The 13126-nt window shown below is 31.7% G+C and overlaps 1 protein-coding gene across 1 annotated transcript; it reads right to left on the reverse strand.

The window, feature by feature from the left end:
- Positions 1-6329: 6329 nt before the first annotated feature.
- Positions 6330-13126, reverse strand: LOC123705720 (protein obstructor-E-like). Its single transcript, XM_045654688.1, has 5 exons — positions 12974-13126; positions 9082-9276; positions 7713-7916; positions 6835-7048; positions 6330-6458 (listed from the first exon to the last, which is right to left on the reverse strand). The coding sequence occupies exons 1-5, from the start codon at positions 13014-13016 to the stop codon at positions 6401-6403; spliced, it is 714 nt and encodes a 237-aa protein (XP_045510644.1). The 5' UTR covers positions 13017-13126; the 3' UTR covers positions 6330-6400.

Here is a 13126-nt window from a genome sequence, read left to right on the forward strand (position 1 = left end):
TAGGAAAAGAGTGCAACTTGAATTAAACAGCATGTTTTATTTACGGTGGTCACCATTAACGGTACATTAAATAATAATGTGGCACTTGGTATATGATAATTAGGATGTTGTAGTTGTTAAACATAGAAAATTATGCTTTAATTTCTTTAGGTTTATTAGCATTAATCACTTCAAAAGAATTAGTGTCAGTGTTGTATTTACTTTTTTTCTTACAATATATAACTTGATCATGGTTTCAATAATTGCATTAAGTTTCTATTGTGTTATTGTCATTATTTTGTTAGATCTATTTTGTATTTTTCATATATTATGTAAAACAACGTCAACCAAAGTGTATTTATTTATTTAACAGTTTTATGTACCATTACAAATTTTACAAACCATAATATTAAAAGAAAAGGTTATGTGTAATAAAGCTAAGACTAAACATTCTATCTTACATCGGTGATGCTTTGGTCTAAATGAGTTTTTTAACAGTAATAAGATAATGTAAAATTAACGACTTTACTTCTCGTTAAGACAACGATAAACAGACTTCCTTATATTTTAATGTAAATAAAATTTTATTTTATTGCAAACATAGCAGTCATTCCTGTAGAATGAACCATTATGTGTGTGTACAATGAAGACAAAAAGCCACAGTACCATGCTATTACTATACATCTTAATAGCATTGAATACATTTTCGTACCCGAAGCAGTCAGCCTCGAATACCAGGACATCATGGTCAGTCTCATGGATACGGTCAAACGTCGTATCCAATTTAACAGGCACTAAATATGGTTTAAACCTTTCGTTATTTATCTTTTTGCTTCGAGCGTCTTCTTTTAACCTTTAAAGAAGTACATGGGGACTTATATCACAGAATGAATATGTACTTTTTTAAGTTCACTGTACAGTGTACATGTGGAATAAAACCGACCATTGTTATCTAACGGAAGTAATGTGTGTAGAAAATAATGTTACCAGATATAATTGTTATATCATATTGTTGGTTCCTAACTCTCTTACTGCTTTATGGACTACTAGGTTTCTGCCCGCGGCTTCGCCCGCGCAGTCAAAGAAAAACCCGCATAGTTACCGTTCCCGTGGGATTTCCGGGATTGCGTTATTTTCCCGGGATAAAAAGTAGCCTTTGTCCTTTCTCGGGTATCAAAATATCTCGATACCAAATTTCATGAAAATTGGTTCAGTAGTTTAGGCGTGATTGAGTAACAGACAGACAGACAGAGTTACTTTCGCATTTATAATATTAGTATGGATTAATAATTTTAAAATATTATTGATTTATTCGTGCTTTAAATAAAAAGAAAAATGTAAGTACATAATATGTTTAAATAATGTACGATTGTGAAGCTTTTAACTTGTATTTGTTTTCCGTTTACCAAATATCTCGTAGACATGGACTTTAGAGTTACACGACTATAATTGATGTCAGTTAGTCATATCTTTAATTTTTATATTATATTATTTTATGTACAGTCTATATTTTTAAACGAATAAATAACTGCACGAACTTTTGCCGTTTACGCTTTGGCCGTTTGAATATTCCAAAAGGATACATAAATAGTGCACATTGTGAATACACTTTATTATTTGAGTCACGCGATCAATCAATGGCGCTTTCTTCTAAATGAGCATTGGAACAATATTTATTAGTTTCCTAGGACAATTCATGAAACACGTGCGTCGATTTACAATGAGTCATTCCGGGACACAGAGCCTACTCGCTATTGTTTCATCATGTCTTTGGTTCACTTCGGTTCTTGAACCCGTCTTACTTCCTAGTAAAAGTTCTGTCGTGTTGTATTGGTTTGTTTTTTTTATTCAAATCAATTGTACACAGAAGTCGGAAAACTATAGATATGCTTACGGTATGCACCTAGGAGTAGGTTTTAGGTGGTGTTTTGGAAGCCTTACAAAAAAAGGGACTCGCTATTAAAACTCTTAAAAAATAAACTTACACGAATCTGATTAGATTTATGATAGCAATATAAATATTATAATTGTATTTTCTAACTGGGATTTAATAGGCTATTCATATATACGACGATATTTTTAACAAAAATAAAGTCTTCGTTTAGCTTCAATTCAGAAAATTAATGAAACATTTATATTGATTCAGTTTTTTGGTAAGCAATGAATATGTGACTAAAAAAACATTTTGATTCACGTTGCAGTGAGTGAATTGAGGAATTTTAAGATTAAAGGAAGTGCTGTGTTTTTCAGGACCTTGTGGAATTATATTTTTATTATTCCAAGAATATAAGTAATAACGAAGATTTTGTGTAAAACTTTAAATAGCTGAATTATATCCTTAACGTTGTTTTTTGCCCGAAGTAATATTAAGTAGAAAATTCTGTAATATTTTTTTCAAAATTAACTACATAAATGATAAAATATGATAATCAAATAGAAAGTAGTTTGACAAATTAAATACGCAACATTTCTTTCAGAAGTGGCATGCTAATTAAATGCGCAAGAATATATTAAAAATAATTAGTAAATTCAATTAGAAATACCGATGATTCCTTTCACATTCTTGAAGGCTTAATATGACATTAGATTTAATATAATTATTGCAAAATTAGAATTTATTAAAGTTTTTGTTGATGTAAACTAAGGTCATTTAAATCTAGCACGCATTATTTTTTTCCACTGTATCGTATTAAATATGCTAATTTTAGTGCTACTAACTAATTGTAATTCAATCTTCAATCGTTCTCATTTTTACAAATGGCTTTACTTGAAGTTTTACGGTTAGGTTAAGTGCGTTTTGTACTCCTCATGGACACGAAGAGTTGCTAATAATTATTTTGATTTTAAATTGTATATTCAGACATCCAGACATTTTGAAGATTGTTGCAAGCTCCCCTCTTGCCAAATTGCTCCTGAAAAAAACATTGCTCGGTTTTCAGGTGTTTGCTATATGTACTACGAAATGAACGAGTCAAGTTTTCAATCTTGATTTGTCCCATAACTGTTACTAAGCATTATCTATTAGTATTCTTATCAGACAGCTATGGGATGCAACGTGCCTCTAATAATAGATTAATTTATCTACATCAGTATATCAGATCGAATGCAACAAACACTGGAGCTTGCCTTTACTCAAGGACTCTCCGACCACGACAAGATGGGCCTTTTATTTTTACGACTAGTATGATTTATCTGCTGTATGTTAAAAGCGACTACAAAGCCTTATTTGGGAATGTGTTTGAATAATATACCATACATAAATATTTTTTGTGTCACGCTATCTATTACGCAGTTTTTGAGTAACAAGGATCTTGGCAATATATAAAAAATATTACGTAATCGTCATTGTGTAACTAACTTGTACTGAATAATAAAAGCTCATTATTTAATGATAGAAAGTATTTCGCTGTAAAATATACAAATGACAATGAATTCTTTCAATTAATTGGATTTTGTGCCATTATATTATATTACTTGTGATTGAATAATTTTAGAATATTAAACATAATAATATCTCGGTAATGTTATGTCTTGATTATGTCTTTGTAACACAATGCGCTTTCTTTTAGTCTGACAGACGATGAAATATTCAAACTGCACGTCTATAGATTTAAATGTCTGATATCAGCAATTAAGCAATATAAGCAACAATATAGGTTGGGTAACGGAATGCCTATCGAAAACTGGTCTTATAAGTTGTAATACCTAGTGTCTAGTACTCTGGGTCAGCTAGGTGACGAAAATTGACATAGCATAATTAGACAAGCCTACGCAAAAGTGATTGCAAAAATAATCTTACATACTCTCACTTGAGACAATGGGTATTTATTAACGTCAATCTCAAAACGGTTCACATCTACAGTTATGAACGGCGCCTTTGTCGTAACAAATATTTTGCTAATAGGCGAGAGGTATTCCTATTTTATCTGTGCAATTACAAATAGTGTATGAATCACCTTATTAGAGTTAAATTATGTTCAAATAAGCCAGCACTTGATATTGCTATTTATAATAATATTAGCATCTATTATTACTTTATTATCTCCTCAATAATGAAACCTATGTTATTTTTAATTGGGGCGTCACTTGTAAAATGAATATTTTAATTAAATATTATTTCGACGTGATGACGTAAGTTGTGGTATGCAGTTTCATTTTTTGCATTCTATAATAAATCTTATTTATAGTTTTATAAATTCTACCTTGGGAATTATTATTAAATCACTTTACCGATTCGGTTGGTATATTGGAATGGACTGTGTTAAAAATCAAAACTTCTAAAAAGGTTCTTATGACATCAAAGCTTAAATTTTAAAATGTTTCTAATAAAATAACATTCATTGTGAGCTGATCAAAAAATACGCAATACGTTTAACACCTTTTCATTGCAAATTCGAAATCGACAGTTAAAAAACTTCATCAATAATATTCATATTTGATAATACCGTTCACAGTTAGTCATTGTTCAGGACAATAGATCTATTGTTTGTAAATAATACAATGAGTGCATTTTCGATGAGAATTTTGATAAATCTTTATCAATATTTAGAATCATAAACGTGAGTGTAACAGACTGTAGTGTGTCCGAATAAAAAATGGTTTTAATTTGTTTCATTGTGGGAGATTTTTATTAGAAACGTATGAAATTGTTCTGAGAAATCTGTCACTAATAGGTCACTAGACAAGAAGAGCTCTGTATTTCAATTCAATGCAATTGCGCAGAGTACTGCGCTAAAACAATTATTAAATTTGAAAAATTCGCGTGTCTGCTCTTGATGAGATGATTTATCCTCTCTAATTTGTAGGTATTGATTAATTCGAATACTAAATCATTGTTTTGTATTATATACCTACCGCAAAATTAAATCTAAAATCTTAAATACTTTAATGTAATGAGTACGTGAATAGACATTATTCTGCATTCAATTCAGATTCTTAGTGAGTCCAATATTATCTCCGGGGATCGAACCCAGATATTCAGCATTATACGTAGAATTTAAACTTACTAACTTTAGATACTTATATCTCTATAACTATATCGATTGATAGTTTTTATTTAAACATTCACTAAGTAATTTATATAATATTTAGAGCAGTGCGCTCGTTGAATACAATTATTAACATACCTTAATATGTACAAGGACGGAGTTTTAATGATATAGAATGAATGCATAATATATTGTCTTTTATACCAGATAGACAAGGTTGTGTACTAAAAATTAAATAAAAATTAAGGTCAGACTAGCAGAACAATACGCACACCATAAAAGCTCTCAGCGTAGCAACAAGCTTTCGAGAAAAGCCATAAATTTTTGTTCGTTAGCATTCATATTTAGAACATTTCTGGATAAGGACAATATCAGATTACTTGTGAAAATCCAGTTATTATTGCATTCAGATAGGGAGACGTTAAAGAGTTTTTTAAAAGTAATATGTTAATTTGGTATTATTAAGTTACAAAACTGCCAAGAGTTACAAAAATATGTTCTGTTGTTTTGGCGATATTGAGAAACAAATATCCAAAAATCCAAAATTTTGCATATATTTTAATAATAAATTCAAGTTGGCTAAGATGCTAATGTTATTTATGTTGCTTAAATTCCAATTAAGTTAAGCAATATTAAAGGATCGAATGTCAAGGGAAATGCCTTATTAAATGCACGTCGTTAATATGCGATTGACCTTACGAAGTATGTGTCTAACTGGCTAGTTTTTTTTACATTCTATGAATATTTGAAATTCGTAAATAATATATTAACGTAATTATATGCTTATATGAGCATATGTTATCTGCATTGGCATATTGTCTATTGATATAAAATGGTAACGTAAAAAGAAATGTTTAAGCTCTCTGGTGATCGATGATTAAGAGTAAATATTTGGTGTCTAACAACTTTTGAACATTCTTAAAATAAAGTTGTCTATTATGATTTATTAAGAAGGTGATATAATGTTTACCGAGATATTTTGGAAATGTTTACTTTAGCAGGTAAAACTCTTGTTTGCGTTTTTGTACCTTATAACAGCTTTTTAAGCATTGGCAAACATCAACGATTTGAAAATAGTCGTTGTATTTTATTAGCAAATAAGGTGACGAATACTTAGAGAAGAACTCGTTAACGGAGTTTTGTTATAAAAAGACAATATCAAAGGTGTTTCGTCTTAATTTCATATGCGTAAGAATTTTATATTAGTTCACATGGTATGCATAACTGCGTAATCAAAAAAGTTTTCTCAGCAATTTGGCAGTATTTCGATAAAGTCCTTTTTTCGAACTTCGAAATCATTGAATTTATACAAAGTATGTATTGTATAATACCTATAGGAGGAGGTAAATAAAAGATCACACATCCGTGGTTTATCTTAAAGTATATTTAACTTATCAAGTCTTAGGTGTAACTTATATTATATCACTGAAAGCTTAAGACCTTCCCTTGGGGCTGGGGGCGGCTTCTTCCGCATCCTTGTACCAGTCCTCGCTGTAAAGAAAATATTAGTATTTCAAAATCATATATGTATGTTATATGTAATTAGATGAATCATAGTATGGTTCTAATTAAATAAGTGATTCACGAAGCGAAGGTGGAGCAAGGTAAATATTTTCTTCGCCAATGTAGAGTTCAATGATGTTGTCGTATTTCAATGTAATTAGATTTAAAATAACAACTTTTTATACGCAATAATTTAAATTCTGATCTTGGAAGAGGCTTATTGAAAATAAACTATCTTGCATTGCAAATTCTTTAACGAAATGCATGCACTATAAAACTCTACTATTCTTTATTGTGAATGGATCAAATTGTGTCACAAAGTACAAATAGTACGGTACTTTTTGATGTTCTTTATTGAACTTACCATCCACGGACGTTCTCAGGGGCGTCACACTTCTGTGTCTCTTCGTTGTAGACCTCTCCGACTTGGCAGCCGAGGTCACGGGGTTCGATACCGTTGAGGCATACGTAGAAACGTTGGCAGTCGTTGGGGTGGGGGAATTTGGGGTGAGCCACGGTTTGACCTTGAGGGTCTACTAACTGGTCTTTGGGGCACTCGAAACCGTCCTTGAGTTTCTCTGGAGAAAGAAATTGTGGTTAGATCCTACAGTAACTACATATGTCTAAGCGTATAGAAGTTTAATAATAATCCTGATTGACATGCTATTAGTCAGTAAATGTGGATATTATGAGGAAATGCTTGGGAAGTAACAATTAAGTGTCAATAAAGTGAGCACAATAGTTCATAACCAGAAACAGCAAGAATTCCAAAAATGGCAGTGAACGCAAGGAACATGAATCCGTGGAAGGGCATATCGATCACCGAACCTCTCACTGTATACATTACACACGACTAAAACTTGCTCTTTGTGTTATCTGTGCCACTGACCGGTTAAGTGAGAGGGCTAGTTGCCACGCCAATCTACATCAATATCATTAACAAATTCTTGACGTATTGACCTTCAAATTACTCCATAATAATTCAGCTAAAAGACTATTTGCGATTAAGGAACTGCGATCGTGGTAGTAAATGTCCACTCGCCGGAGTTATTCGAGCGCTCTTGTTACAAATTAAGCAGTCAATTATCAATTTTGGCGTTGCTTTATTATGTTTTATAGTCAATTTTAGCATGTCTCTGTTACATAAAATTTATAACATGTAGATGTATCAAATTACCTACTTCTAATTTCGGAACTCACGCGTAATTTTACCTAGCCATCATCTCTCATAATTGTACTTACTGTCTTGTGCGGCGCATCCTTGTCTTCCAATGGAGTCGGGCCAGACACAGGTACCGGAGTACTCGTCGAAGTGGAGTCCGGCTGTGCACTTGACCTCGATGGCGTCACCCTCGATACAGTTGAAGAAAGCGTTGCACACTGTTGGGTCGGGGTGGGCGAAGAAACCGTTTCTACGGGGGCATTGCGCGTTGGGCTTTGGGGGTTCTGTAAAGGGATAGCTTGTTAGATCTAGAGGTATAGATTTTTGTTTACTCTACGTTTAATAATAGATCCTATTTGATTATGCACTGTGTCGGATATATTATGCGTAGTCTAGAACGGAATTTAGTTATGTTATTACGGATAGTATTCATTAATATCTAAAACTCTGACTTTCTATGTAAACTTTACATTTAGGTTCAACAACATTTGTATTTTAGTAGCCTATTTATTTACCAACTTGCATTTTATTGATTGATTCCAATCTTTATTATCAATAGTTTCCATAAACGATAAAAAAATGCCCGCAAAATACAAGTTTTACTACGAAATGTTATTTGCTGTTAAAAGAAACCGAATTACGTATAAAAATAAAAGCGTCAAGGTGAATTGTCGAAAGTTACTTTTGAAATCGAATTATTATTAAAACGAACACATTGCATCACACTAGAAATGGGAATTATATGTAAGTAAAATGTTGAAATCCTTGAAAATTCTCGATCATTTGTTGTACGGCTGATTTCTAGGAAACAGTTCTCTTTATTCTACAAAACAGGAAGTTAGATTTCTCTTGGGTTAATAGACTTTAACGTTATATATATATACTTCTTGTTCCGGCGTCGAAATAATATCTTTAGATTAAGCATTCTTTTAAATTAATAATTAAAGCATTTTAATTTGATAAAATCTAGATAATCTTTTAATTCATATCAGATTAAATTTAAAGTTATTTAAATCTGCGATGATTGCTAATAATTTAATATGTGGCATCCTTTTAATATTGGTGTTCAATTCAGTAGCGTGACCTAGGCGGTCAAAGGTAGACAGGATACTTTCATGTCTGGCACAGAAAAACGACCTTGGAACATTCATTGTGCACATAATATGCATTATAGATATATGAAATTGAACGTATATAAAATTTAATGAGTTCGCTGGACCTATTAAAAATACTAACTAATGGACATTGATTTATTGTTTACGTTTACATTGCCGTATTTTATTATTTCCTATGTAATAATAACTTTATTAAAACAACTAGTGTGGTATAGTATTATACTATCTGTGTAAATACTATACGTTGAACATTTATACTTCCATGTTTCTTATTCGAGTTCAATTCCTATCGTTACGTACTCTCTTAAATTATCTAATTAAAAATACTACTTACGAAGTTCAGTCCTGTCTCCACAGTCGACGTTGAAGGGCTGGTCGCATTTGTTGATCTTCCTAATAGTGGGGTCGAAGACTAAACCGTCTGGGCAGAGCTTGGTGGTGGCGACACCATCTACACATTCGTAGAATTTGTCGCACTGCCTCTCATCTTCGTATTGACCGTCCTTGGCGGGGCATTTGAATTGGGCATCTAGAAGAAACAGAACGAACAATTAGAATATAGCTGAGGTTGGGATTATGTGTGGATTATGTCGTTTGTTCGTTATTAATTTACTAGGAGAAGATCTTGTCAGGAGACGTAATGGATAGATAATTTATACTGATTTTTCTTCCTATTAAATGGATATAACTACATTATTAGAATTGTAGATAATGTTGTGTATTATGTATTCGAAGTAATTTGTACCTGCTCTACCTCCTCTCTCTATTTGGAATAGATCGTGGTGACAAAGAGTGTGAAAGCGAATCAATCAAACCGAGAAGTAGAACAGTTGTATTTGTTACTTTTAAGAACGAGTCAGCATTACATAAGAACGCACTATTATATAAGCCCAGTGAACGTCAGCGACACATTATTGGTTTACAATACTTGCTCTTACGATTGCTTCGGTTAGCAATACTTAATTGATTGACAACGTGTTAGGGTCGTGTTGCACTGCATGTTGTAACAGAGTTGCATGTCAGAGTTTGACGCACGCAAATAACAATAAAAAGGTCTAAATATTTGCCTGCGAAATTGCTAGAAGTGTATTGCATTTATAGCTTAGCTGTATTGATAATGCGGTTTGAGATACAGCTAATCTCGGGCCTATTGCATGAGGTATTACGACAAGACACGCGGCTCTAGTGCATATAATACGAATGAATAGATAGGTAGTAAAAGAAAAAATATTTACAATGACGAAACTCAATCACGTCGTCACGTGTAAATAACACGTTTCGGTTGCAAAATCTTTAAAGAGCGACATTTGATTTAATTAAAAAAATATTTAGCATTTTGCAATTCAAATTTTAGCGAATTGTCAAGGCCGTGGCATGTGAACTAGGAAACTTTACGTTTATTTTTTAAATATTTTAATTTTAATATCAATATATTAAAATAGCGTATGTATAATTAGTCATCCTATCAGATTTATACAAAACACATCTCTATTACGACACTATTGGGTCCTCATTGTATAACTTAACATTAGATTTGTATCTAGCTAATAATTACATATGTAAATGAATTGCCGGAATGAGTGGGCAGCCGCTCTTGTGTTACCTAATGACCTTTTAGATGCCTCTCATGGAGGGGTTACATTCTCAACCTACATCTGCTACTATGAGGAAGAACATTAACAATTATGTCTCTATGTTTTATTTTTAATTTAATATTAAGCTTTACATCAGTTAAATAGACGATAAAACGTATTTTGACGTTATTATACTGAACCATTGTACCGTTAGAAATCAATTTTATAAATACAAAATAAAATTGTCACCTTCCGACGGAAAAAAAGTACAAAACAATACAAGCACGACTCAATCAGCATCTAATCCGTCTATTGTTTACGAACATCCACGGCCGTGCACGTGGGATACAAGATGGCATGCGACGCCCGCGCACCGTACCGCGACGAGCGGGGGCGGGTGACGCAACAAGTGAAAGTGAGGTGACGGTTACAACATCTTGGTGCATCGCTTGGATGCATCAGGGGTCGTGGGCTGACCCACAGATTCTGTTGAGCTGTGGAATCTTCTCGTGCCCGTGTGTTAGAATTTATAGGTAATTTTGCGATGTTTTTCTTGTTTCCAGAATGTAGAGTTTATTGAATGATAGGTACCCTTTTCATACTAGAATTTATTGTAACGTAAAAATGGTGAACATTTTTCTGAATGAATGAACATTCAATGCATAAACACGAGTATACAAATAGTAAAGCTGTAATTTCAATATAAATAATAGGAAAAAGGACCAACACAACAAAAAAGTGTACTTTCTTTGATTTATCATTATTAATTATAATAAATACATTGCGTTTATTATGTTATTATAATTACGCAAGTTTTTAATAAATCAGGACACTAGGCTAATTTCATACAATAAAACAACATTAATTTAAATTATTATGTTTAAATTAATAATTAATTAGAGTAAATGTATTCAAATAAACTATTAACAACACGTCGTATCATTTAGAGCAAATCAGGATATTTTATTTTAAACATTAACTACAAACATTACTTACTATTTAACTAAACGTCTAATATCCGAAATAATCATTTTTATAATGTTTGTTTTTAAAATTAAATTTAGTTATTATTGATAAATGTAAAAAATAAAGCTCATTCCTATTAGCTTTTATGTCTTGTGAAAGAATTATTAGTAGCCATAATGTATTCTTATTGCTTCATCTTTCGAAGTAGAACTATTACAGCTATGGCATGTTCCAGCCTATATTTGATCCAAGGGTAAATATTTAAACTTGAAGATATCTTGCTTAATGGTCATAACCTTCATGGTCATATCCTTAATGGTCTTCATGGAGCAACCTGTTGTTTCGATACCACATATTCTGTTAACTGAATTCAGTTTATTTCTCTTTGAATTTTCTTGCAATTGTAAAAATATAATAAGTTTGTGGATTTGTTAAAATGAATTCAAAGCTTATTTATCAATAAACGTAAGTAGTGTATGTGATGACAAGGCCAGATTAATTAAATTTTCATATTAACGTCGAATTAAAGACAATTACCGATATTGAAATTTTAATCGCATTAACACTGTAAAGAATTTGTTTGCAATTGCTGTAAAATACTATTCGTGACTTGTGTAAAGTAACCGTATTGCAAAAGATAATCAAGAATTTGCGTAAATTTTAATATTATGGTGTGTCAAAACATTATTTGCGTAATAAGTGGAAAAATTAAGTGAACACTACCGGTGAATGTCAATGTCATACCTTTAGAAACGCAGTCAAGATTATACGCGGAGTTAATGTGTTTTTTATTAACTAATGCAATCAAATTAGCATTAAATTAAGGAGAAGTTGTAAGAGACATTATGGAATTATAGAAATCACTATTACGATAAATTATGTCCACTTTTAACGAGCCTTCCAATCGGTTAAAGAGCAAAGGGTGACGTGTGAATTACTGTGAACTAAAGAAAGACGCGGAGCTTATTTTTAAAGAAAGATTAATCTTATTTTATATAAAAGCTTATGTGACATTTATATTATGCAATTACATTATGTATTAATAGGTATATACATTGTTAACACACATAAATTTTACTTCACTTCTTTCGAATTAAATTTTTTAAAGTACTAGTTTATACAAAAAAAACTAGTTTAAACTTAGTTACTTTATACTGATTGATTATTTCAATTCTAAATGGAATCTTATTAGATTATAAAAATATATTGGATTAATACCTTCAGATTTCGAAATACCTATCTTAAACAAATGTAAAAACAAGAGACAATTTCAATATATTTAGTACAAATAAACAACTTTTGAATACTAATCGGAAAACTTGGCTCTACTGAATACAAATTTTTACGTGTTTAATGGTGAAAATACATACTTGTGGATTTGCCCACGGTTGTGAATAGAATTTATTATTAATCTTAGTATTTTTTTCACACGATTACAGTGAACTGATTTCTGATCCGGATTTCTTTTCTTATCTTTTGCGTTTTGGGCATTCCAAATATGCAAAGAAAAGTAGAGTAGGTATAAGATACCGTACGTAACTTTTTCAGTTAAAAAATAATTTGTTTTATTGTCTCTTTTTGGACACTTGTACTAGTCTACGACCAATATTAATTCACTATTATATTTAATAATATATTGTATACTTAAATCTGAAGGCTCTAAATTTTAATATAAGTTTTCCTTACTTGCAAGAGCGGCAACCGCTGCCAACACGATGAACACTTTCATGATGACCTTTTGATAATCGATTTTTATAAAAATTTAAATTACTATGACTAGATTGATGTCCGACCCCACTGGCAACCCTGGTGCAACTGACAGATTCAAGCAACGCGCGC

The sequence above is a fragment of the Colias croceus genome, chromosome 2 (genome assembly GCF_905220415.1).
Source record: "Colias croceus chromosome 2, ilColCroc2.1".
In the NCBI taxonomy this organism is placed as follows: Eukaryota; Metazoa; Arthropoda; class Insecta; order Lepidoptera; family Pieridae; genus Colias; species Colias croceus.

Coding starts and splice junctions, on each gene's coding strand:
- LOC123705720 (XM_045654688.1), bottom strand. CDS start 13,016: ATGAAAGTGTTCATCGTGTTGGCAGCGGTTGCCGCTCTTGCAA. Junction 9,277..12,973: donor AGCGGTTGCCGCTCTTGCAA/GTAAGGAAAACT, acceptor TGTTTCTTCTAG/ATGCCCAATTCAAATGCCCC. Junction 6,459..6,834: donor CCTGAGAACGTCCGTGGATG/GTAAGTTCAATA, acceptor TTTTCTTTACAG/CGAGGACTGGTACAAGGATG.